The 26,648-nt window shown below is 48.0% G+C and overlaps 1 protein-coding gene across 3 annotated transcripts in view; it reads left to right on the top strand.

The window, feature by feature from the left end:
• The window catches only part of ABCC1 (ATP binding cassette subfamily C member 1 (ABCC1 blood group)), a 126,582-nt gene that overhangs the window by 20,634 nt on the left and 79,300 nt on the right, over positions 1–26,648 (top strand). For all 3 annotated transcript variants that reach the window (XM_072942669.1, XM_072942668.1, XM_072942670.1), the window contains exons 2-5: positions 16,295–16,471; positions 18,963–19,088; positions 21,613–21,750; positions 23,247–23,372. In XM_072942669.1, coding sequence (XP_072798770.1) covers positions 16,295–16,471; positions 18,963–19,088; positions 21,613–21,750; positions 23,247–23,372 — 567 coding nt within the window. The remainder of the gene's footprint in view (positions 1–16,294; positions 16,472–18,962; positions 19,089–21,612; positions 21,751–23,246; positions 23,373–26,648) is intronic.

Below are 26,648 nucleotides of genomic sequence, written 5' to 3' on the forward strand. Positions count from 1 at the left end.
AGCCAAGACATGGAAACAACGTAAATGTCCATCAACAGATGAATGGATAAAGAAGTTGTGGTCTATATATGCACAGTGGAATACTACTCAACCATAAAAAAGAATGAAATAATCCCATTTGCAGCAACATGGGTGGAAATAGAGATTATCATACTAAGTGAAGTAAGTCGGACAAAGACATATATCACTTATATGTGGAATCTTAAAAAAATGACACAAATGAACATATTTACAAAACAGAAAGAGACTCACAAACATAGAAAACAAACTTATGGTTACCAAAGGGGAAAGAGGGCGGAGGGATAAAGTGGGAGTTTGGGATTAGGACATACTAACTCCTGTATACAGAATAGATGAACAACAGTGTCCTGCTGTATAGCACAGGGAACTATATTCAAGTTTTGTAATAATCTGTAATGAAAAAGAATATATATATAACTGAATCACATTGCTGTACACCAGAAACTGACACTATGTTGTAAATGAACTATACTTCAATTTTAAAAATAGGTGAAATGATTGTAATAATGTATTTTATTTAACCCAGTGTATGCAAAATATTATCATTTCAACATGTATTTTTTTTTTCTTTTTTGTACTAAGTTTTTCAAATCTGGTGTGTTTTTGACAGCCCATCTCAATTTGGCCTTGCTTCATCTTAAGGGCTGAATAGCCCCAGAAGGATAGGATTACTGTGTTGGACACTGAAGGTGTAGGTGATGTATTTTATTTTGTTATAAATTAAGCATTATATAATATTTATAGAGCTGTAAACCTCCAAGAATTACATACTCCTTTATTTACTGATTCCCCCCACCTTTACTGAGATAGTTTTGACATACAACATGTCTAAGTTTAAGCTGTGCAGCGTTATCATTTGATATAAGTGTTTATTGTGAAATGATTGGCATGATTGGTTAGTTAACACCTTCATTCCCTCACATTTATTACCTTTTTTGTTTTCATTTTATGGTGATAATTTTTAAGACCTACCTTCTTAACAGTTTTCAAGTATACAATACAGTGTTATTAACTGTCATCACCATATTGTACATTAGGTCCCCAGAACTTACTTGTCTTACAGCTGAAAGTTTGTACCCTTTGACCCACATCTCCCCATTTCCCCCAGCCTCTGGCAACCACCACTTGACTCTCTGTTTCTCTGAGTTTTTAGATTCCACGTATAAATGACAGCATGGAACTATTTGTCTTTCTCTCTCTGACATTGCACTCAGCTCAGTGCCCTCAAGGTTCGTCTGTGTTGTCACCAATGGCAGGATTTCTTTTATTTGTGGCTGAATAATGTTTCATTGTGTGTATGTATGTGTGCGTGTGTGTGTGTCACATTTTCTTTAACCATTCATCCATTGATGGGCATTTAGCTGTTTCCTTGTCTTGGCTGTTGTAACTAATGCTGCAGTGAACATGGGGTGCAGATAGCTCTTCGAGATGGATTTCATTTCCCTCGTGTGTATTTCGTCATGTTTTAAAGACTGCATTTCCATAGGAATTACTGGGTCAGCATTGATCTTTAGCTTTGGGATTCTCATTGAGTATCTCCAGGTTATCATACTTAACCTGGGCCACCTTGTTTTCCACCTGTGGAGCTTACGAGCGATTAAGTGAAGCCGTGTTGGTCTTTGGGTCGGGCTGTTCGTGTTTTCTTTGGCTTAAGGAGTAATTTCTAAGGGAATTCATTCTGTCATTGTATCATTGTTTGAAATAGCAAAAGCTTGGCAGCCACCCAAGTGGCAGGCAGTGGGAACTGTGCAGAGGGGACGTGCTTATGGGGAAGAGGGAGGCAGAGTAATGTTTTACTGTTTGCCTTTATGTATGTGTGCATATATACATATATACACACATATATATATGCACATGTATTTCACACATATTTAAATTTGAGTCATATGTTGCCTATTACGTGAAACTTAAAAATGAATGAGTATTTTCTGCTGTTCCTAGCTCCTGTCATTCTAAGCAGCTTCCCTGTAGGGGAGACAGGGATGTAAGCCATCCTTCCGGAAGGTGTTAGAAGCACCCTGGGCCAGCAGGACCCAGGACCTCATGGAGCAGGTGCTGTGGGGCTGAGTTTGACTCAGAGCAGGGCGAAGGGCTAGGGCAGGTGAGGTGGGGGCTGCGGAGGCTTGGGGAGGGTCAGCTCGCTGGGGGTACCACCAGCCCTTGTCTCCTGCCAGCTTTCCGCTGTATGAGTTTTCTGTGGCTGCTGTCACAAATCAATGCAAACCTTTGGCTTAAAGCAGCACAGATTTATTCTCTTATATTTCGGGAGGTCAGAAGGCCAAAATACAGTGCTCGCCTGCCTTCCGGAGGCTCTCAGGGAGAACCCACTTCCTTCCCTTTTCCAGCTTCTAGAGGCCACCCACATTGCTTGACTTGTGGTCCTGCATCACTCTGACCTCTGCTTTTGTCATCACATCTCCTCCTCTGACTCCAGCCCTCCTGCCTCCCTCTTTTACCTTGTAATTTCCTTGTGAGTCCCTGGGGCCCACCTGGATAATCTCCCATCTCAAGGTCCTCAACTTGATCATGTCTGCAAAGTCCCTTTTGCCACGTAAGGTAGCATCCTCACTCATTCTGGCGACGGTGGTGTGGATATTTGTGGGGCTCTGGCCAGAACAGTTCCTGGCACATTGTAGGAGCTCAGAACATCTTTGCTGGATGAAAGAATCATTTGGTGAGGCTGGAAATGTAGAAGGGACATAACAAGGGCATGGCAGTAATAACAATGGTAACAGTGATGTTTGTTGATGCTTCCTTTGTGCTCAGGCTCATGCTTAAGTAAGTGCATGTTTACATCATTTCATTCTTATTCCCACTTTACAGATGTGGAAACTGAGGGTTGGTTGCTTGCCCAGTGTCACATGGTGAGAAACTGCACCTCCATCTGCCTGATAAAGGGTGTGTTTGGGGAATATGGTCTCTAAACTTAGTAAGGGCAGGGATTCTATTAAAACAGGGTTTCTCAGCCTCAACAGTATTGACATTTGGGGCTGAGTAATCTGCTGTTGGGGGGCTGTCCTATGCAAAATATCCATAGCACAACCCCCAGCCCTACTCCAACAGTGACACCAAAAATGAATCCAAGCGTTGTCACGCTGTCCCCTGGGGGAAAACTTGCCCCTGGTTGAGAACCAGTATCTGAAAACACAAAGTGGATGATGGCATATCACATCCACAGTCTTCATGCCACTCTGAGTGAAGGTCAGAGTCCCGCCAATGGCCTGTGGGTTCTACACTATGTATCCTTCCCTGTCTCCCACCTTCCTCCCTAACTTTATCTCCCATTACTCTTGAGTCATATTGCCATCTGTTGTTGCTCCCAGATGTCAGACATACTCCTGCCTCAGGGCCTTTGCACTTGCTGTTTCTGCTGCTTGGAGCACTCTTCTCCAGGATGGCCAATTGGCTTACTCCCTCGTACCCTTCAAGAATTTGATACTCAAATACATCTTCTCAGCAAGCCTTCTCAGCCTTCCCCCTTTTCTGAGTCCTTTTTATCATCACACACACACAGTATATTTTATTTAATATATAGTTTGCGTGTGTATGTATTTCCTCTAGTTGACTGCCTCCTCTCATCAGACAGTCAGCTCTGGGAGGGCAAGCCCTTTGTCCTGCTGTTCACCGCTGGGTCCTCAGCACCTAGAAGTGGGGGGCTCCGTGTGTGGACAGATGCTGCCTTTCTTACTGACTTCTGTGTCCCCGGCCACGTTCCTGTGCGTGGTGCATGTCTGACCCTTCACATGTCCCTGGAATGTGACCAAATGGAGGATTTGGGGAAGCTCCAGAGTCTGATAAAAGGAGAAGTGGCTGGAGGTGAACTTGGCAGAGTGGTCAGGGCTGGACTGAGAATGCGAGGACAAGTGTGTGCTTTTGGGGGAAGGGCCCCGGTGAGAGGCCGCGTGGTGGGGAGCGTTGGGGTCAAGACAGGTCGGAGCAGGCTGCCCGCTGCTGACACGCAGACACCTGTGATGGGCAGTCCTGGCGGTTTGCTTCTCAGCGCTGCAAGCACTGCTCGGGCCCGAGTCTTCGTTTTGTCCGTCACTCCCGTCTCTTTCTCGCCAGTGTTCAGTTCTGCAACTTGGGTGTGAAGGTTTGGTGAGAGTTCGGGGATCTCGCCTGGACCCCTAGGGGTGATGCCTGGATGCTGCCCTGCCCCTCCCCCCACACTTCTGGGCTTTATTCTTAGCTCTGGTGAGTCAGAGAGGGAGGGAGGGCCAAGGCCCAGCCCGCAGCGTGATGCTGGCACCGGCCCCTCTCCCACCATGCCGCCGCCGCCTTGCCTGGACGGCCGCCCTCATGCTGTGTCCTGGGTTGGGGCAGGTGGCCTCAGACCTTGCCCAGGATCTCTTTCAGGACCGTGTAGGGCAGTGGAGGCCCCCTGCTGTCTCTGTAAACAGGATTAAGTCCAGGAGCCCAGCAGGTCCCCTGACCTAACTCGGGCCACCCAGCGTTTTTTCTCTCTTCCCTTTGCTTCAGAGCTGCCCGCTTCTCTGGATCTGGCAGCTGAGTTCTGGATATGGCCCGTCACCCCTACCTCCGCCTCCACCCCTCCATGGTGGGCCCGGTCTTCCGTTGTGTCCTGCACATCTCCTTCCTTCCCTTTGCTGAGGAGCTTCCCCAGGCTCCAGAACCAGCCTCTCTGAGTTTGAATCCAGGGTACCAGGCACCGCCCGGGTACCTTACAGCCAGTCTTCTCACCTCCGTTTGCCTGAGTCCCTCTCTGCAAAGTAAAATAGAACCTACCTCATAGGGTGATGAAATGGAGCGATGCACGTTAAACCCAGAGCACAGTGCCTGGCATTACAGTCAGGCTGCCGTCTTATTGTTACTGTTATCGCTGTTACTAGCCTGAATTTCAGCCCCCTGGGTTTGCACCCTGTGCTGTGGCCAGGTTGCTGAGCTGATCGATATACCCTCCCGGTTCCAGCCCCTGCGGCCGGGAGGGCAGGCTAAGCGCGCACCCCACACTCCGCGTAGTAGGTTGCACTGTTAGTCCTGTTTTCCAGATGAGGGGCCAGGGTGGGAGGGATGAGCTCATTTTCTGAAGGTCAAGAGCCAAGTGAGCAGTGGCGACTGGGTTCAAACCCAGGCCCACTGGGTCCAGGGTCTCCACTCTGTGTAGCTGTTGCTGTTTGTATTCATTTTATTTTCCTTTTTCCTTTCTCTCTCTCCCTCCCTCTCTTACGTCTCCATTTCTGAAAAGGTGGGCGGGCACGTGGGTCTCTTCCCCTTGCCTTGTGCATTTCCCCGCCTTCCCGATCTTTGCAGGGCTGGATGCTTCCGACCCCTCCACCCTGCTGAAACATCCCCTTCCCAGACCCTCACCCTGATACTTGCTGTCCCAACACCCTTCCCCTTCATAGCAAGTGTTGCCCTTTGTAGTTATGTTTTGATTTGTGACCTTATGTCGTTAATGGACTGTGAGTCTTAAGGGGGCTGGTCTGTGTCTGACGTATCCCTAGATCCCCATGGTTAGCCCAGAGCTTGGCACAGAGTAGGTACTCAGTACATATTTATTGTATAATGGAATGAATGAGTGAATGAATGAATGAAACCTTACCATTGTGTTTGTTGTTTAGTCTCTTGGCCAAGAACTGAATCTGGAGCATTTTGGGTCCCCTCATTTAACCCTCCTGATCATTCTACAGTAGGTGGGTCCTGGAATTAGTCTGATTTCACAGAGGGAGAAACTGAGGCCTGATGGACCTAGAGATTGTCATACTAAGTGAAGTAAGTTAGACAGAGAAAGGCAGATACCATATGATATCACTTACATGTGGAATCTAAAAAGTCACAAGTGAACTTATTTACAAAACAGAAAGACTCACGGACTTAGAAGACAAACTTCTGGTTATCAAAGGGGAAAGTAGGGGGAAGGGATAAATTGGGAATTTGGGATTAGCAGATACAAACTTCTATATATAGGACAAATAAACAACAAGATCCTACTGTAGAGCACAGGCAACTGTATTCAGTATCTTGTAATAACCTATAATGAAAAAGAATATATATATATATATAAATAACTGAATCACTTCGCTGTACAGCAGAAACTAACACAACATTGTAAATCAACTACCCTTCAGTTAAGGAAAAAAAGAGAAAGAAACCAAGGCCTGGCAAGACCACTACATTAGGGGAGTTGGGGGCAGTTTTGCCCCCCAGGGGGACAGTTGGCAATCTCTATAGATACTTTAATTGTCACAGCTGGCCGTGTACGCCACTTGCAGGTTATGTGACCTCAGTTTCTTATTCTGTAAAATGGGTTTGCTTATAGTACCTACCTCCCAGGGTTGTTGGTGAGGATTAAACCTGATGTGTGCTACTGGCTTCGATTGCACGGAGGTCAGGGATGCTGCTGAACATCCTTCAGTGCACATCCCAGCCCCTCAAAACAAGGAATGTTCTAGCCCCAAATGCTGAGCTTGAGAAACCCCTTTTTTCAGGCACGTATCTGTGACCTGAAGGAGGTTAGAATCCAGACCTTGAGCCATGTGTTCCTAACTATCACCCTGTGCTGCTCACATTGGGTAGAGGGAGTTGTAGGAGATTTCTGAGGCAGCACGCTGCTTCTCCATGCTGTGCACACGGGCGTGGGATCCCAAAGGCCTGAGGACAGCGTTGCCTTCCAAGCTGCCACAGGCTGGACCGTGAGGCCATTGACCTTGCAGAGCCCTTCACGTTCCAAGCACCTGGTTGAGAGGTGGTGGAGCCCAGGAGCTAAGAACTCAGTGTCAGACTCTCTGTGGGTTCAAATCCCCACTCTACTTCTTCCTGGCTATGGGAGCCTGAGCCCATTCTGTAAACTCTGGGCCTCAGAGTCCTGGCCTGAAAAGGGGGAGTTTCCACAGTCCTGACTTTGTAAGCCTGTTGGGAGGTTTAAATGGACTCATGCTTGGAAAACACTCAGCATGGGGCCTGGTGTGGCAACTCTGGCTGTTATGATAGGCATCCGATAAATACGTGCTTTCTCTTTATTCCCAGCTCAGCATTTAGAAATTTCTTCTCTTATATTCCTGCTGCTGCTGTTTATTTGTTTAACGTGTGAGCAAGTTTTATTATTGTTGTTTTTTTAGAGGTAATATACACAGAGGAAAAAAATATCAAACTGTACAAAAGATAATAAAACAAAAACTAGTAGTTACCTTCCTCTCACCCTAACCCCTGGAGATAATCGCTCTCCATGTTAACAAAAATGTTAGCTTTTGTTATTCTTGTCTCCTGCTAAGAAAATTTCCCTGCCCAGACAAGCATCTGTAAACCCTTCCATTCTGATTTTAAACAGGAACAGTAGAAGACACATATGATAGATGCAAACGGGACATTTTCTGTGTATGTAGAGACCTCTGCACTGGGGTTCAAATTCCTGGCTATGTATATCGCTGGCAGGCTATGTGCCCTGGCCTCAGTTTCTTTATCTGTAAAATGGGTTTAATTATAAGCCTGCCTCCCAGAGTTGTTTGGGGTGTGAAGCGCTTAGATCAGTCCTGTTACATGCTTCTAATAAACTTAACCAGCCATCACTCTCGTGGTAGATGGAAGAAGGTAGCACACATTTCTTCATTTCCTTTACGTCTGTGCTCCAAGGTCATCTTGGTGCAAAGACGTTTTCTGTCCACTTGATACAAAAATAGCAGCCGGTGCCCACCGTGATCCTCTGTCCCTGTATTCTTCTTCAGGGCCTTTGTTGCCTAGACACACACATATTTATTTATTTAGTACCTGCCTCTTGTGATAGAATGAAACTGTGAGAGTGGAAACTTTTTTTTACCTCCGAATGGTATTGGCACGTAGGAATCTCATGATAAATAGTTGTCCACTGGGCCACGGAAACCTGATGGTTGGAAGTTGGAACACCTGAATTGGAAAACCGATGCTCAGGCCCCAGGAGAACTGCCCAGTACACAACAGGTTGCGTCACTAAACAGCATCAGGGCAACTCTGCTCCCGGACGCCAGTGATGCCAGCAGCAGTTCAAGTTCATAACCGCATCCCCTGCTTGTTGTCAGTCCATGCTCCTCTCTGCAGCCTCCTTCCCATCCTGCGGTCGGCCAGCCCAGTCCCTGGCAGGGCCATTTCCCTTGTCCTCGCAGGCCCCAGCGAAGTGTCCCTCCAGAAGCTGTGTCGGCCATGCAGGGACAGTAGGAGCAGCACCACGGAGACCCTGGCCCCTGGCCGAGGGGACACCTGGTGCTCGGGCGCTCCCGTGACAAGCACCACTGAGCTCCCTGTCCTTGGCCACTTCCTGCCTGAGCCTGGCAGGACTGTGGTGGCTTCTGAATCTGACGCAGCTGAGGGGAGCAGTGGTGCCCCTGGAGGAGCGTAGGATGTTGGGGTGGACCTGAATAAACCTGAGGGCATGGAAGGCGGAACAGTGGACTCCCCAGAGATGTCCATGGCCTGATCCCCTGAACCCGTGAATGTGTTAACGGCTCCGTGGCCGAAGGAATGAAGATTGCAGGTAGAACCATGGCAGCTCATGGGCTGACCCTGGGCACGGGGCATAGTCTTGGGTTATCTGGGTCGGCTTGAGCTAATCACCAGGGAAGAGGGATGCAGAAGAGAGAACTAGAGAGGTGGCAGCGCGAGGACTTGGCCCGATGCTGCTGGCTTCAAAGGAGAAGAAGGGGCCGTGAGCCAGGAATGTGGGGGGCTTCTAGAAGCTGGAAAAGGTGAGGAAGTGGGTTCTCCCTGAGAGTCTTCAGAAGGAGTGCTGCCCTGTCAGCACCTTGGTCTTAGCCCAGTGAGACCCATTTCAGATTTCTGTCCTCTAGAGCTATATGATAAAAAAAAAAATCTGTGTTTTATGCCATGAAATTTATGGTAATTTGTAACAGCAGCCATAGGAAACTAGTACAGGTTATTTGGTTCTGAACTTGATGGCATTTTGAGGACTCAAATCTTCCTCTTGGCCCAGGTTCCCTGTGGGTGAAGACATGCCCTGCAGAAAACCCTGTTAAAATTCATATATTGCCCATCATGGGGAGTCAGCCTTGGGAGTGGGGCTGCTCAGTAGTCAGGCTTTCTAGGTTTGAGCCCCAGTCTCATCCCTTACAAGCTGTGTGATCTTAGGCGAGTTTTGTGACTTCTCTGTGTCTCAATTTCCTCATTACCAAGTGGGGATCAATACAGAGCCTCCCTTCTGTGTGATCATGAAAATTAAATGAGTGAATTCATATATAGCGCACATAGTTAGTGCTCAGTTAAAGGTAGTGGTATTATCAGTAACTAAGATTTTTGTATTGAAAGCATAATGCTCTAAGCTTTATTTTTATTACTGATGTAAGAATTAAGGTCACTGACAATAGCTTTTTATTGAGTATTAATATATGACACTGAGCTGGACGCTATGTGTATGTAATTTTATTTAACCTTTAGAATAGCTTGAGGAGATAGGTATGCTTAGCCATAGTAATAGATGAGGCTCAGAGAGGATAAGTAAATTGTCTCAGGTTGCACAGCAAACAGAGAAGAAAACTGGACCTGTAAGAAAAGGGACGAGGGGACAGATATGCTTTTGGGGAATGGGGTGGGGATGATGGAGAAAAGGAGTGGGTTCCGAAAGAGGATATAAATAATAGTAATAATTAACGTTTATTTGGGCTTTTATCATCCCCTGGGGAGGAGTTGGCAGTAACTCCATTTTGCTGGTGGGCTATTTGACTCTCAGAGAAGAACAATGACCTACCCAGGAATGTGCTAATAGTAATGGTGTATCTGGACCCTAAATTCATTCATGTCAAATTCTGAATCGTATTGTTGTATAGAGGTTGCCACAGTGGATGAGAACTTGTATTACTAGGATGCTTGTATTGTAAGTGAGAGCAAATTTATTTTAAATTTGTGTAAATAGTGAATTTATTGGAGAAGTCCAGTGGGAAGGTGGTCTGCAGGTGAAGCTTGACCCAGAAGCCCACAATAACATGAAGCACCAGTTTCTTCATCTCTGCCTTTTATTATGTCAGCTTCTTTATCACACTTCCTCTGGTGGTGCCTTTCTTATCTCCTCACAGCTCTTGGTCCTTCCTTCATAAATGGCTGAGACTCCTGTAAACCCCACATCCTCACCCTGCGTCACTGGGGACAGGACAATGTGTGTCGTTGCAGTGGTTGTATTGACTTGGATCAAGTGTCTGTTCTAGAACTAATCACCGGCACATGGGTAAAGGAAGCTGCTGATTGGCTGACGCTAAGGACCCATCCCTGGAGCTTTGCCCCAAGTGTGTGGCTGAGACTAGAGGATTTGTTTATGAACAAGAGCCCCAGGGATTGTTGCCGGAGAAGGGAAAATATGTATAGAGTTTGGACAACATACACCCACTGCAACATAGCCTTTGGGAAGGTGTCTTATCTCCTGGTGCCTTGGTCTCCTCATCTGTGAAATGTGGATAACAGTAGTGCCTCTTCTCCCAAGGGCTGAGTGATGGGCCTGGCGCATCAGTGCTCAGAACGTGTTGGTTGCCGTTATTCCGCAGAGAGAGAGAACAGTACGAGATGACATCACACAGTAGAAAATTTATGGACTCCCAAAGCTCATGGTCCAGGCGGACTTGGACTTGTTCCCCAGATCCTCGAATGTCAGGGCTGGGGGCAGGGGTGCATTACAGGGTGATGACGGTGTCTTGTGAAGAGAAGCCTTGGTCGGGGGACTTGGGGGATGCCTTTTCTCTAAGATTTCCTTGGGCCAGGTTCCTGGAAAGTGCAGAGCCTGGGCCAGCGCTGGTGACTGTTGCCCGAGTCACGTCTCCCTGAGCTGAATTTCCTTTCCCAGCAGCTGGGCCGATTGAAGCTCTGTTCACAGAATCAGGGAGCAGCGGTCCGACCAGCTTGATTTCCAGAGTTCCCTGTATTAGGAGGCAGAGCCCTTGGGGAGGAAGACTGGGGGCAGCTGTTGCCTCTGGGGTTGGGGACAGCAACTAACAGGCAGTCTCAGTGTGTCGTCCTTGTTTAAGCCTTCTAGCGGCTCTCAGCATTCCCTCTTTCCCCCAGAAACCCCAAATAGAGGGGGCCTGTCTGCAGGTGTGGTCAAGGGGTCTTCTTGGACAGAGGATTCTTGAAAGTCCCAGCCAGTGAGGGACACGCAGGAGGCCCCTGACCCTGTTACCGTCACTGCTGCAACAGGTGTGGTCAGGGCCACTGTCGGCGGGTGGTGGGGGCAGTGGCCGAGGCAGTGGAGGGCAGGCAGCGGGAATGGCCCGCTTTCTGCAGCAGTGAAAGTTCACAATCACAATCAGGTTTCCTCTTTTCATGCTCCACCTCCCTTCTGCCTCCCTCCCTTTCTGCTCTCTCAGTCAGGGTGACCATCTGGCCTTGAGCAGGAAACTGCCTTCTGAAGAATAAACCCCTTCCTTTGCTAAGCATTTCTCCGACCTCTCCTTCCCCCAGGCTCCCTGTCCTTTGATGCTCCCGATTTCCTCTTGCTCGCTTCCTAACTTGAGCCTTTTTTGACCTGTAAGCTTCCTGAGGCTGGGTAGTGCTGGGGGTATCATTATTAATTACTGGTGTCTGGGACTCAGAGCCCCCGCTTCCACTTCCCATCTCTAGACCCTGCCAGCCTGGGCAAAGCTCCTCCCACTCATCATCTCGGTTAGTATTTCCTCCCAGGTCCATGTGTTTTCCTTACCACACTGGTGAGGAGGCTGAGGCTTGGAGAAGTTAAGTGACCTGCCCAGCTTCCACAAGGTCAAGGCCCGAATTTCAATCCATATCCACTGGACAAGAAAGCTGAGTTACAGCCACATTCTACATGGATGGATTAAAACAAACAAACCAAAAAACAGAAAATAATGTTGGGGAAGGGAGGCATGGTTTGGGCTATTCATTTACTCAGTAACCTCTGGGTACCTGCTGGGTGAGGAGGAGAGGAGTAAAAGTAAATACCGTACAGTCCTGGCACTGAGGTTGTTCCTTGCATGGTCCTTGCAGGACAGGTATTGACAGATATGTAAGAAAGTCATTGCAGTATGGTGGGGTCTGATGTTTTAGGGAATGAAGATGAAGGCTTTTTAAAGGAAGTATCTGAGTTGGGTTTTGAAGGATGAATAGGAGTTTGTTACTGTGGAAAGACAATGCAAGGAGAGCATCCAGCAAGACGTATCCCAAAGGACCATTCATTTGACCAGCAGTTGGGGAATGCCTTAAAAGCAGGGATCATGGCCTTACTGAATCTCCAGTGCCTTTAGCAATGCCTGACACATGCTTGATAAACGCTCCTTTGAGTGAATAGCTGAGTTGATACATTGGGGAACAGGGTGGGAGAAATTGTAGAAGAAACAGATGGGGTTTGAATGTGGAAGGCCTCATGAACACAGCAAGCATCGGCTCTTAAAGATGTTTGGGAGCTGTTGGAGGTTGTTACCCAGGGGAGAGGAGTGATAAGATCTGCCCCATTTATTAACACAAGTGTTTAAGTCAGTGATGTTTCCTCTAAGGAGGAGAACCTGACTGATTTTAAACACAGAAAATGGGTAGATCTTCAGTTTTTTTTTTTTTTTGTATTTTTTTTTTTATTGAAGTCTAGTCAGTTTACAATGTTGTGCCAATTTCTGGTGTACAGCACGATGCTTCAGTCATACATGAATATACATATATTCATTTTCATGTTCTTTTTCACGGTAAGCTACTACAAGATATCGAATATAGTTCCCTGTGCTATACAGTATAAACTTGTTCATCTATTTTATATATACCAGTCAGTATCTGTACATCTCAAACTCCCAATTTATCCCTTCTCACCAGCTTCCGCCCTGGTAACCAAAAGTTTGTTTTCTATGTCTGTGAGTCTGTTTCTGTTTTGTAAATAAGTTCATTTGTCTTTTTTTTTTTTTTTTTAGATTTCACATATGAGTGATATCAGATGGTATTTTTCTTTCTCTTTCAGTTTCATTCATCATAGAGAAGGAAGATATTTTCCACTATCAGATTGGTAGAGATCAAAAGCTTGAAATATACTGTGGCTTGGGAGGTAGTTACCCTTGTACCTTGTTAGGTGGAGTGTAAACTGATGGTACCCATTTGGAGACAGTGTCTGTTTACATTTCAAGTGCATATACCCTTTGATCCAGCAGGTCCAATTCTAGGAAATTGTCTTAGAAATATGCCTGCTTGATGTGAAATGAGGCATTCACTAAGTTATTTATTCACTGCTTCATTGTTTATGAGACCAGCCCCATGCACAGTCAGCAGGAGACTGGTTAAATAAAGTCAAGTCTATCCATACGATGGAATACAGAGCAGCTGAAACAAAAAATGAGGAAGCTGTCTGTGTGCAGTGAGGATGATCTGTAAAGACCTGTTATTAAGAGGAGAGAGGAGGGTGCAGAACAAGATGTGGAGTATTCTGCTTTCCATTTGATAACAGAAAATACGTACTGATTTTTGTTATATATGCATAAGATATTTTCCGGAATCAATGCTGTCGCCTCTAGAGGGAGGAACTTAGAGGGGGTTAGGGACCAGGATTGGAAGGTGACTCGTCACTTGCACCCTTTGTTCAAAAGAAATAACACAAAGCTATCAAGAATAAAACTAGATCGAGGGGCACTGTTAGAGATCATTTTCTAATATTAGTTAAGTAAAAAGAAGCAAGGTACGGAACAGGGATGTATTATGGTAGCTTGTGGGGAGACAAAATAGAGAAGCTGTATTTGGAAGCACACACAAAGTGTAAGCAGTGGTAGTTTTGCCTATGGGGTAGGAGGGGAGGGTGCTGTGGGTTCAGGGAGGAGGACTGATTTTATCACAGTTTACCATTTTGTGCAGTTTGGAAAAGTTTTAGCCCACAAATGTGTTATCTATTAAAAGTAGATTAGTACAAAGAGCGAGGCGTACGTGGGTGGGTGGGTGGGTGGATGGATGAGTTGATGCGTGGATGAGTTCACGGATGGGTGGGTAGTATGTCTCTGGCGTACCTAACATGGAGAGATGCGTGGATAGATGAGTTAAATTTGGCTGCAGTGGGGAAGACTAAACCGGAGGTGGGGGGTGCTGGAAGCAGGGAATGATTACGAAGCTATTGCAGAAGTGCAGACGATCAGTTTAGTGAAGTGTCTCAAGCGCGAATGGAGCTTCTTGTACACACAACTGCATTTATTAAGTGCCAGCATGGTTTTCTTACTGGAAAGGCAGCTTTCTTTGGAATGGGCTTTCTCTGGCAACTGCTCAGAAACTTTTCTGTCTGTAATCATCACCACCAACAGTTTTAATCCTCCTTTGCACCATCACGTTAAGAATTACATGCCACGTGAAACCAGCTAAAATAGTTAGTCTTTGGTATAAAACTGCTCTGCTCCACGATCAGATTCTTATTTCCAGGGCTGTCTTCCAAATGCCCAAGTCCACAGAGGCATGACCTCTGTCCTTTTTTAGGGTTTCTTTGTGTCTAGAAGTTTCCTAGCTAAATCCCTTTGTGTGTGTTGACCTTTTAAAGTTTGCTTTTCAATGATTCCTTGTTCTTGGTTCTGGAAAAATAACCACGTATATCATAGCATAATTATACCTCTGAAGAACCAGTTTGGGTACTTGCTTATTCAATACATTGGTCTTTTCTCTTTCTATCTCTTTTTAAAAGTGAAATTCTTTCTTTTTTAACCGTCTTAACCATTTTACAGTGTACGCTTCACTAGCGTGAAGTATATTCACACTGTCGTGCACAACTGTCTCTTTTTGGGAAAGCTCAGAACATACATTTTGCTCAGTGGTGAAACGTATCTTTAAGTGAAATGGTCTGCTTGTTTCCATCGCTTTCTCTTCTTCAGCGTTCTTTGATGTTTTTAAAAAGCTTGCACGGAGTTGTAAGAATCCAGGTTCCTCAGAGTTCCTTGGTGGTCTCACTTATCTGATTGTGGGAGGGCTGTTGGGAATCAGAGCTGTCTGGAGGTATCCGGGTGGTGGGTGGGGAGGTGGTGGGGATAGTGGGCTGCATGAGGATGGCCAGCTGGAACTCATGGACCTTATCCAAAGACTGGCTACTCCTTAGCTCTTCTTAATGGTTGTGAAGCACAAATATGGACCCAGTGCTGCCAGATTTTCTGATTTTTTTTTTTTAGTAATCAGAAATCCAAATTTTTATATGAAATTTCCTGATTTTAAATGTTGGCAGCTAACCTAGGATTTTTTTTTTTAAAGCATGCTTCAAACACCAGCAACCCATCTGTGGGCCAAATTGGCCTGGGGGCTACCAATTTCAGACCTCCAATTTTTTCCCACCTGATTATGGTTGAGATAGGAAGTTGCAACCCCAGGATAGGGTAGTAACTTTCCCTAAAGTTGAATAATGAGTCAGTGGTCAGATCAGAACTTGAAATACGTTTTTCTGTTACAGAAGGCTTAAAGTCTAGTTGAAGTTTATTCTTGGGCAGATATACCTGACCTATTTATGTATGTATCTGTTCATCATGTCTCTAATGAAATGCGGGTGGTTTCTTAAAAAATAAAAGTAAAACAAATTTGTTTTATTAGTTAAATGTTGGAACTCCAGAACCAAATTGCCTGAGTTGAATTTGGCTCCGGATCTTACCAACCGTGAGATAACAAATCACTGAACCTCTCTGTGCCTCAGTTTTCTCTCCTGAAAGAGAGCTGATAAAGTAATTATAGAATTAAAGGAGAAAATCCATATAAAGAACTTAGAATAGAGCCTAGAACGTGTAACTGCAATCTGGGTATTATTCATGCTGCTGCTTCTAATGGTGGTGCTGGTGCTGATGATTATGATGAAGATGGTGGTGATGGTGATGGTGGTGATGCTGCTGCTGAAGATGGTGATGATGGTGGTGCTGACGCTGCTGATGAAGATGGTGGTGATTATGATGACCGTGATGACGATGCTGATGGTGCTGATGGAAGTGATCGAGATAGTGGTGATGGTGATGGCATTGATGGCGGTGATGATGGGGATCATGGTGATGGTAATGAAGAATATCAGAAAGCTCTTAACGTACGAGATCGTAAAGTAGGAATGATTTATGTGACTAAGGGACTCTTCAGTTTACAGACTACCTTTCCTTGAAGTGGCAGTCTCCATCTTTCGTACAGCCATGGAACTTGCCACAGGTCCTAGGAACTTGTCTTTTAGGTGAGATGAGACATACCTTCATTCCTCACTCCTTGTTTGTAGTCTTTCTGATTGCTAAACTTTCTAGTTTGCATGTTCTGCCCGAGAGGGCCTCGGTGTTGAGCAACCCCTCGGAGGCTAGTTTTGAGCGCCACACGAGCCCCTCACCCCCTATGGGGCTCCCCGTTGACCCCGTGCCTGTGTCTCTGTCCGCAGGAGTGGAATGTCACATGGAACACCAGCAACCCCGACTTCACCAAGTGCTTTCAGAACACGGTCCTCGTGTGGGTGCCTTGCTTTTACCTCTGGGCCTGCTTCCCCTTCTACTTCTTCTATCTCTCCCACCATGACCGGGGCTACATCCAGATGACGCATCTCAACAAAGCCAAAACTGTGAGTCACGTGGGATTTGATCAAAGCGGGGTGGGGGTGGGGGTGTGAAAACTGACGTGTTTCTTCTACTTAATTGGCCCTCAGTTCCTTTTTCTAGGAGACAGAATTATAATGTAGGAAAAGGCTGGGGCGCTGAATTCAGACATGGGTTCAGATATTGGCTGTGCCACTTCCTCGCTGTGTGACCTTGAGCACATTTTTTTTCCCCAGTTTTATTGAGATATAATAGACACACTGCACTGTGTAAGTACAGGTGCGCAGCATAATGATTTGACTTAGTCTATCATGAAATAATTAGCATAGTTAGTTTGGTTAACACCTACGATCTCATGTAGATAGAAAAGTAAAGAAATAGAAAAAAAGGTTTTTTTTTTCCCCATGAGCAAATTTTTTTTTTTTTTGCATCCTTGAGCAAATTTCTTAACCTCCCCGAGCCTCAGTTTCTCCATCCTTACAGTGAGGATGATCAGATCTATCTCAAGAGATTATCCGGAGGTCTTCCTACCTGACCAAGGATGTCTTTTTACTTCAAAAAAGAGTTTTTATCTTGAAGTAGTTTCAAACTACAGAAAAGTTGCAAGAACTCGCCCAACCCTGTATACCCGTTACTCATAGTCAACAATTTTTAACATTTTGCCACATTTAACATTTTAATATTGTTCCTCTCTTTTGCTTTCTCCATATACACATTATTAATTTTTTCTGGATCATTTGAGAACAGCCAGCGTCCCCCACTCCCCTTTACTCCTGTTCCTTCAGTGTATCTTTTCTCAAAACAAGAGGTACTCTCTTATGGGACAACAGTCCAGTTATTTTCAGGAAATTTAACATGGACGCAACACTTAAAAAAAAAAAAACAAACCTACTGTCAACATTCCAGTTTTGTCAGTTGTCCCAATACTGTCCTTTCTAGCATCCCCTCCCCCTCCCCCATTTCAGGGTCACACATTGCATTTGGTCACACTGTCTCTTTATTCTTTTGTTATTTTGGAAGCTCTTTTCACCTTTCATTTGTGTTTTATGACACTGACATGTCTGGAGAATGTGGGCCAGTTCATTTAGAATCAGCGCCTCGGCTCTGGCTTTGGGGTGATTATTTCTTCAAGGTTAGATTCAGGTAATGCCTGTCTGGCTGGAAAACTACAAAAGAAAATGTGGGGGTCCTTCCCTGGGTTACATCTGAGGCCGCGTGGTGTCCATCTGCCCCTCGCCGATCGGCTTCATTTTGATCAGCTGCTCAGTGTGTCAGGTTCTCCACCATGCAGGCACTGGTTTCCCCGAGTTAAGGGTGAGCTTTCTCGGGGGGACCCAAGAAGAGCGTGTATATATCCTGCTCCTCATTCCGCTTTCTCCTCTTGACCTAGCATGTGTGTCAGTTCTTTTAAATCCCCGCTGCCCAAGATTTATTTCCATAAGCCTTTGGCAAACAGGAAAACTTAAATTAACTGAAGCTGTCCCCTTGCGTAAAGTACCATCACCCAGACTTGCCTCCTTCATACCACAGTTCGAGCCAACCTCAGCATAGTTTCTACTTCCCTCTCAACTCCATCTGACGTCTTCCTCTTAGATCTGTGGGAACACTTTATACTTTGCTTGGGGAACAACATCTCCCTTTAAAATGTAAGTCAGATTTTGTCCATGCCTTCCCTGCAAACCCTCTAGTAGCTTCTCATCATGGGGAATCAAATTGGGAAGTCCTCTCAGTGGCCCACCTTAGTCTGGCTTCAGGCTCCTCTGCAGCCATCTCCTACCACACCCATGGCTCATGCCACAGCAGCCATAAACCTACTGAATGTGTTGCTACCTCAGGACCTTTGCACTTGCTGTTCCCTCTGCCTAAATTGTTCTTTGCCTCAAATAGTCACTTCTAGCTCCTTACTCAGATGTCACCTGATGGGAGAGGCCTTCTCTGACCACTCTGTCTCACCTCTTTTGTTTCTTCTCATATCACTTAACCTCTCTGGTATTAAATTATGCATTTTTCACTTTGTTTCTTGCCTGTTTCCTTTCACTAGAATCTCAGCTCCATGAAGGCAGGGACTTTTTTTTGTATGTTTTATGCACTGTTGTGTCCTTGGCACCTTGGAAAGTATGTGGCTCATGGTAGACCCCCAGTAAACTTTGGTTGGATGAATGTTACTGAATAAATGGTCATTGTGTGAGGGGCCCTGTGCAAGCTGCTAGGGCTGCAGATATAGGTAAGCCAGAGATGTGAGTTTTTACGTGCTGGGGAGAACAGTGACCAAACAGATGAAGTTGTGCCTGGGGTGTGGGAGAGAATACAGACCAGCGTGTGATGGCCCAGGTGGTGGCTCACCCTACTCAGGACTTGTCTATGTTTCTGAGGATACACGCTGTATCTGAAGACCACAGCTGATGGCTTAGGGGCTGCCTGGTTCCCCCCGCCCCCCCAAGGCTGAGTGTTTTGCAGGGCTGCAGGGGGAAATCCCAGGGCTGTCCGTTGTAAGATATGTCTGTACTTCTCTTCCAGGCCTTGGGATTTTTGCTATGGATCGTCTGCTGGGCAGACCTCTTCTACTCTTTCTGGGAAAGAAGTATGGGCAAGCTCCTGGCCCCAGTGTTTCTGGTCAGCCCAACCCTCTTGGGTGTCACCATGGTAAGTAGGGGCCAGAACTGCAGAGGCCAAAAGTAGTGACTGGCGTTTAGAAATGAAAAGACCTCATGGTGAAAATCTAGAAATGTGGCTGTTAGGTGAATTTGGTTTAGTCTTGGAGGTAGGGAGGAAAGGATGATGGAGCTGAGACCTAAAGGATAAGCAGGATGTTAAATAGTTAGAGGGGGTGGAGGCAGAAGATGATGCAGTTGGAGAGAATAGCATGTGGAAGAGTCCTGGGGTTGGAAGGAGAAATTGAGAATTGGCCTGTGTGGCTGGAACAGAGAGAGTGAGGAGGAGAGGAGGGGAGTTGAGACGGCAGGGAAGGCAGAGAGCTGACCTTTTAGGACCTTGAGCTTCAGGGTAAGTGGGTTTTGTCTTGTTTTTCATTTCCAAAGCTAGGTTCTAAACCTTTTTTATGCCATGGGCCCCTTTCTTCTTTGCCAGTAAGGTCTCCTTTTTAGAATAATGTCTTTAAAATCATAAAATACATAGGATTACATAGGAAACCAATCACACTACACACACACACACACGTACACATACACATAAAGATTTTGTGATATACATTTGTGTTTTTACTTCAGTTTAATTTACATAGAGTTAAATTCACTTTTTTTCTTGTGCAATTTCATGTTTTGATCAACACATATTGTCATGTAACTACTGCCTCCACTGCTGGGATGCAGAACAGCTCCATTGCCCCAAAGGGTTCCCTCTTGCTGCCCCTGTGTAGTCAGCCCCTCCCTCTACCCCCTCCCCAGCAGCCACTGCTGTGTTTTCTGTTCCTGTTGCTTTGCCTTTTCCAGAACGTCACATGAGTGGAGCCATGCGGGCTGGAGCCGTTGGAGTCTGACCTTTCAGTTCCTGTGGTTCTGAAGATCTTTTTTTTTTTTAAGTCGCCCAGTGTATTTGATTGTATGGATTCAGCACACATTGTTTATCCATTCTTTGGTTGCAGGACATTTGGGCTGGGGAACCAATTATCTTTAATCACAGTTAACAACAGATCAAAAAACAAAGTAAAAATATATGTGCTTTCTTATTAACGTGTCTGAAATCAGGGCCTACCAGCAGGTGTGGCGCCTCCTTAACTTCTGAATAGCGACTGACCGTGCATGACAGCGGGAGACATCTTCAGGTGTCTATTTTCAGATACAATTCCTGTGGTGGCAGAGCCCCCGGCACTGCTGATGCCGCTGTGGCTTGTTGCTTTCACTTGTTCTTAGTGGTGATATAATTCCCCAAGGGGGAAAGTGAGTCTGTAATTGTTTCCCATCTAAGTTTGTGGACCCCTGGGTTCTGTCCAGAGCCTGTCCTCAGACCCTGGGTTAAAACCTGCAGTTCTAAAGGGAGAGGTTTTGAGCAAGGGTGAGGCATGCCAGGCTCTGATACTTAAGAGCTGACAGTGGTCTCTGAGTGGAGAATGGTCACCTGGCATGAAGGGATGGAGACTGGCATCCAGTGAGACCAAGGATGGGCTTCGGTGGCAGAGCCAGTGTGAGTTGCTGATGGATTAGACGTGGAAATGAGGGAGATGGGGGACGGACGGACGGGGTGTTTCAGGGTCGAGCAGCTGGGGAGGTGCCGTGGGTGACTGTAGCTCCTCCGGAGTCTGGCTCATGACTGTACCCGGGGAATGGCCTTGGCGTTTCCTTCTTTCAAGGAAAAGCAGCTTCATTGTTTTCTGTCTCTGATCGTTAAGTCACGTGTACAGTGGAAGTCAAAGCTCCAGGTATCAGGAATAAAGTAAAATCCCCAGGCCTCCACCACCATCACTGTAATGAAGTTCCCTGAAGACAGTGTGTGACCGCAGCAGGTTTCGGAAGCTTTGTTTCCTGATCTGCAAACCGGGGCTGACACCAGGTTGCCCTGAGTTAGTGTGTGTGAACGCCTCCCACACGGCGAAGGGAACAGGAGCTCCATAAAGGCGAGCGTCACCACTGCTGCCCAAGGCAGAGGAACCAGTCAGTGTCGGGGCTGGATTTCCTGCTCTAAGTCCAAGGTCGGCCCTCCGCCTGTTTTTGTGAATAAAGTTTTATTGGCACGCAGCCATGCCCACTCTTCCATGTAGTGGGTGAGGCTGCTTTCACGCTGCGGTGCAGGCTCAAGGAGTTGTCACGGGAACTCTGTGGCCCACAGAGCCTTCAATATTTACTCCCAGGTCCTTTAAGAAACAGTGTGCTGGATCTCTGTTGTAAACTGAGCTTTTCCCTGACTTTTCCAGCCTGTCCTGCGTTTGTCCATGGTCTCCTTAAATTCCCACAACTCTCGAGTTAGATACTGTTATCTCTGTTTTGCATATGCGGCAGCAGAGGCTCAGAGAGGTTTGGTGACTTGACCAGGGTCCCCCAGCCAGGCAGGAGCAGAGCTGGAACTGGAGCCAGATCCTCCCCAGGTGGTTCTGGTACCACTGCCCCGAGGGCGGTCCCTCCTCCAGACGTCTCATCCGCCAGCCCTGGACCGTGGGGGCCTTCGGGGCCTGGCCTTCTCCTGACGACTCCTGTTGTGTGCTTCTCTCTTCCAGCTGCTTGCTACCTTTTTAATTCAGATCGAGAGAAGGAGAGGGGTCCAGTCCTCAGGGGTGATGCTAACTTTCTGGCTTATAGCCCTACTGTGTGCCCTCGCCATCCTGCGATCCAAAATCATGACTGCCTTAAAAGAGGTAAGTGGTGGCTTTGGTATGCATTTTTCTTAAGCGGCCCCTGAGAGGTGCTCCTTCCTTCTGGCTTGTGTGGAAATCACGTGTTGCCATGGGAACCAGGGGATGATGGAGCTGAGACCTAAAGGATAAGCAGGATGTTAAATAGTTAAAGGGGCTGGAGGCAGAAGATGATGCAGTTGGAGAGAATAGCATGTGCATGGCTACCACTTGGGCCTGGCTTCTTCACTAAGGATTTCCCTACCTCACACAACCTTTGTTCTAGAACCTTCTTTCCGTTGGGCCCCATGTGACTGTGCAGCTCTCAGGGCAGGAGCCGCAGGCAGACACACACCTCCCTGTGAGCCTGTCAGTGGTAGCTGCAAGGCAGGTCGGCTGTAGGTGTCTTTCGTCAGGAACAGAGCCTGGCGGGAAGCAATGTTTGCAGAGCGGCTGCTCCCCCGGGGGCCCTGGACTCGCCCCTGCATTACGCCGGTGCCTTCAGCCGCTGCTCTGGCTGGGAAGTGATTCCCGTTGGCCACCATCTGCTGCTCCTGGGAATTCTGACCTTTCAGACTCTGTTCTTTTGTTCCCTGCTGCCTTCGAGCTAATCAGGAACTGGTGTCAGGCAAACTGAACGTTTGTGGAGCGCCCACAGCTCAGACTATCTTTAACAGTGATGGCAGCTAGCATCCACTGAGTTCGTGTTTTCCACATGCCAGGCAGGGACTGAATCTTCGTGAATAATCTTACTGACTCCTCACCATCACCCTGACAGAATTTCTCAGCCTCGGCACTGACACATGGGGCTGGAGACATCTTTGCTGTAGGGGGCTGTCCTGTGCTTTGTGGGACGTTTAGGGGCATCCCTGGCCTCTATCCACTGACTGCAGTTGCCTCCCAGCACCCCCGGAACAAAAATGTCTCCAGACACTACCAGATGTTCCCTGGGAGGCAAAAATCACCCCGATTGAGAACCACTGGTCTGTTTATAGATAGGGAAACTGAGGCACATTGAGGTTATGTAAGTTGACAAAGTCCCATGGCCAGCATGAGCAGAGCCAGGCCTTCAACGTAGGTCTGTTTCACTCTCTAGCCTGGGGCTCCTCCCCCTTGTCAGACACCCTCACCAGGCAATGTGGACCATGCTGTTACTTTCCAGGGGAGGAGGGCCTGGGGGGGAACCATGTCATCCGGCCTGTGTCCTGAGGGAGTGGGCCTTCTGCAGGCTGCTCCCCCACCTCTGCAGGCTGCTCCCCCACCTCTACAGGCTACTTCCCCTGGCCTCTGCAGGCTGCTCCCCCACCTCTGCAGGCTACTTCCCCTGGCCTCTGCAGGCTGCTCCCCTGGCCTCTTCAGGCTGCTCCTCCAGCCTCTGTAGGCTGTTCCCCCGGCCTCTGCAGGCTGCTCCCCCACCTCTGCAGGCTACTTCCCCTGGCCTCTGCAGGCTGCTATCCCGGCCTCTGCAGGCTGCTTCCAGAAAGTGATCTTTCCTTCCTCCTTCCCTCCCTCCCATTTAGGATGCCGAAGTCGACGTCTTCCGAGACACCACTTTCTACATTTACTTTTCCCTCGTGCTGATCCAGCTCCTGTTGTCCTGTCTCTCAGACCGCTCACCCCTGTTCTCCGAAACCATCAACGACCCCGTAAGTGTGGTCACGGGTGATCACAGAGACGTGTGTGTGCCCATGTGTGTATGCAAGAGAGAAAGACACAGTGCCAGCTGGGGTTGGTTTGAGCCAGTGTCCTCCATCTAGGATCTCATTCTGTCTTCCCCAGACTCCTGGAGGTAGGTGACGTCATCCTCAGATGGAAAACCTGAGCCCCGGACGTGGCCAGTGGGGATTTAAGGAGGGAATCCGATGTGTAGTTGTGAACCTGCTGTGTCTCGCAGGCCTGTGGGTTTTCTTGTTTGGCAGGCGTGGTGGTTTTAGACGATGTGAACAAACATTTGAAAATAGGAAATTTTACATAAATTCTAAGTGTCTAGCTTTTCTAGGAAAATGAGAAGTTCTGGCAGCGTTAGGGCTGTCATCCCACATGGCGGCAGTTGCCCAGGGCTGAGGAGCATCGCCCCGGCCTGCACAGTCCCCAGCACTCCCTGCTGTTTACCTCGTCTGTGGTGTGTGCCCAGCCCCGGAGGGATCTGAGACCCTTGGTCTCTCTGTCCGTTTGAGGGAAATCTGTACAGAAGGACATCAGTGGGCGGTGTAGGGGTGGCTGCTCTTCCTACAGATTGAAGGAAAGAGGACACAGTGGTGTATCACCCTCGCCTCTCTCCTTTCTCCCTCCATCCTCTTTCCTCCTTCCTGCCCTTCTCCCCTCCCCACCTCTACCCAGTGCCAAGTGCCAGGCCGAGATCTGGGCACAGGGCTGTAGCAGTGAATAAAGCTGAGTTCTCGCCCACTTGAAGCTTATGTTGTCAAGGGTGCACAGACAGTAACTCAGGACCCAGGTATGTATCACATCAGTCGGGTGGTGGTAAAGGCTGAGAAGAAGAAAGCAGGGGAAGGAAGTGAAGATGATGGTTGTGGGTCATGTGCAGTTTGGGGAAGCAGTCAGGAAAGGAAACCTCATTGGAGCAGAGACCTGAAAGAGCCAGCTGAGTAGATACCCAGGGGAAGAGGTTCCAGGCAGAGGGGTGGCAAGTGCAAAGGCCCTGGGGCTGAGCTGCCTTGGAATGTTGCAGGAGCAGCAGGAAAGGCCAGTGCAGCTGGAGCCATGAGAGGCAGGAGAGGGCTTGCAGGATAGCCTCTGAGAGGTGGGATGGTCGCCTGTGGGCTGGGTGAGCTGTTCGGACTTTATTCTGAGAGGGGTGGGGAGCCTTTGGAGCATTCATTTGATGCTTTGTTCATGGTTAGTTAGCTGCTAACAGATGAAATTGCAGTAGGAGCAGTTTTCAGCTGTGGTTCTGTTGGGTTTGGCTTGAACCTCAGCAAAAGGCTGAGGCTGCCTTTGTGGGTGATGAAAGGACCTGCGGGGCATCGCTCGGAGGAGGCAGCTAACACTCCCAGCGTGCGCTGGGGGAACCCGTGTCCTAGAGTGTGTCCCGAGAGGCCCTGTCTGCGATCTCCCCTCAGGAAGGAGATGGGATGGAGAAATTAGCAAAGTGTGTGTGTGTTCATACATGCACATGTATGTGTATGTGTGTGTGTGCATGTGTGCATACATGCATGTTTATGTTCACGTGTTTGCATGTCGATGTGTCTGCACGTGCGGATTTGTGTGTTCGTGTGTGTGCATGTGTGTGTGTTTGGGGGGGAATAATGTTCACGAGGGCAGGGGCTATGCCTGGACACCTGTGGGATCCAGCCCATACCTGGCACAGAGGAGAGGCTCAGGTGTCTCCAGCTGCTGTATCTGCTGTGATTGGTGTTCGTGGGTGGGGTGTGTGGCCTTGGAGTGTGGCCATCGGGCTGTTCTATGGAGCCAGGGATCACACCGAACAAGTCACACCTCCCTGAGTGACTGCAGACCCTGGGGTGCTGTGAGGGTGAACCGAGCTGGGAGAGGCAAATGGGCCCACGTGGGTGGGGATCGCCCTCTGGGGCCTGAGAAGCAGCCTCTCCCAGTGGACCGGCCTGCTTAATGGGCAGTTTCTGAGTTCTGGTCCTCTCTGGGATCTGCATAAAATTCCTCTCGCTTCTTTCCTGGGTGTGTGTGCACGGGGGTGACTCACAGAGCTGACTTCCTCTTCCTTTTGTGCTTTTTGGATTCCCGGGGCCTGCTTGGCTGGACTGGGGCCACTGGGGGCCAGGTCTCTGACTCTTCTCCCAGCCATTCTTTTTCTCTTGGGGAAATCAAGGCTTGGAGAGATTGTCAGGCTGTTAGGTCCTGACTCACAGCCGAAATCTGATGGTGAAGGCAGCGTGGTGATGGGAGAAGAGTCTCATTTTGGAGTTGGGCAGACCCTGGGCTCTCATTTCACCTGGGTCCCTTTATCCCCTCAGCAGACATTTATTAAGCATCGGTTGTATACTGTGCTTGGTTCTGGGGACACCACAGTGTGTGGGAAAACGTGGTCCATGCCCGGCTTCAGTTATGTGTTACTCCATGACAGGCCACCCTGAATTCGGTGTCAGGAAACAGCAATAGAACTTCATTATTACGTTTCACAGTCACGGGTGTTGGCTGGACTCAGCTGGGTGGTTCTCACTCGGGGTCTCTGAGAATGAGTGTTCCTAGAGAGAGACCCAGGTTTGGAAGCTGTGTCACTTTTCAGGACCCAATCCCAGAAGTCACACAGGGTCACTTCTGCCATCCTCTCTGGACTGAGGCAATTACAAAATCTTCTGAGTGCAAAGACTTGAGGGACATGGACCCCCAACCTCTAGATGGAGGAAGAGCGTTACCTGGCCATCTTTGGAAAGCACAGCCCACCACATGGCCCCAGAGGTTGTGGTCTTGCTGGGAGAGAGCCGTTATGCAGGTCAACAGACCAATGACTCTAATTACAGTTGACGAAGGTTGGGACTCAGGTTATAGGACTTTCAGATTTGTGACTTTGGGCAAGTCGATCCTCCTTTGAGGACCTCAGTGTCCCCTTCTTGAAAATGGGATTGAAGCTCGAGTCAATGCTTGCTACACACCCCCTTCGCACCCCAGAACTGAGGCCCGCTATCTGGGGAAGGGGACAGCGTAAGTGTTCTCTCTGCTGTCTCCCCGTCGTCTTTGGGTTGGACATCACAGCGGAGCCTGGGAGACGGGGAGAGTCCAGCTCCTGTCACCGTCCCATCCTCAGAGCAGCAGTCACACATCGCCTGTCCTCAGAGAGAGGGGTCAGCCAAGCCCAGGGTCAGGCGGGGCCTGTGTGGAAGCTGGCAGCGCTGGCCTGCTCCCCGGTCCCCCCTGCTGAGTCACCGAGCCGCTGTCCTCCCCAGTTGGCCCTGTGCCTGATGCGTGACTCAGAGCTCTGTCCTGGC

Source organism: Vicugna pacos, chromosome 18, assembly GCF_048564905.1.
Source record: "Vicugna pacos chromosome 18, VicPac4, whole genome shotgun sequence".
NCBI lineage: Eukaryota > Metazoa > Chordata > Mammalia > Artiodactyla > Camelidae > Vicugna > Vicugna pacos.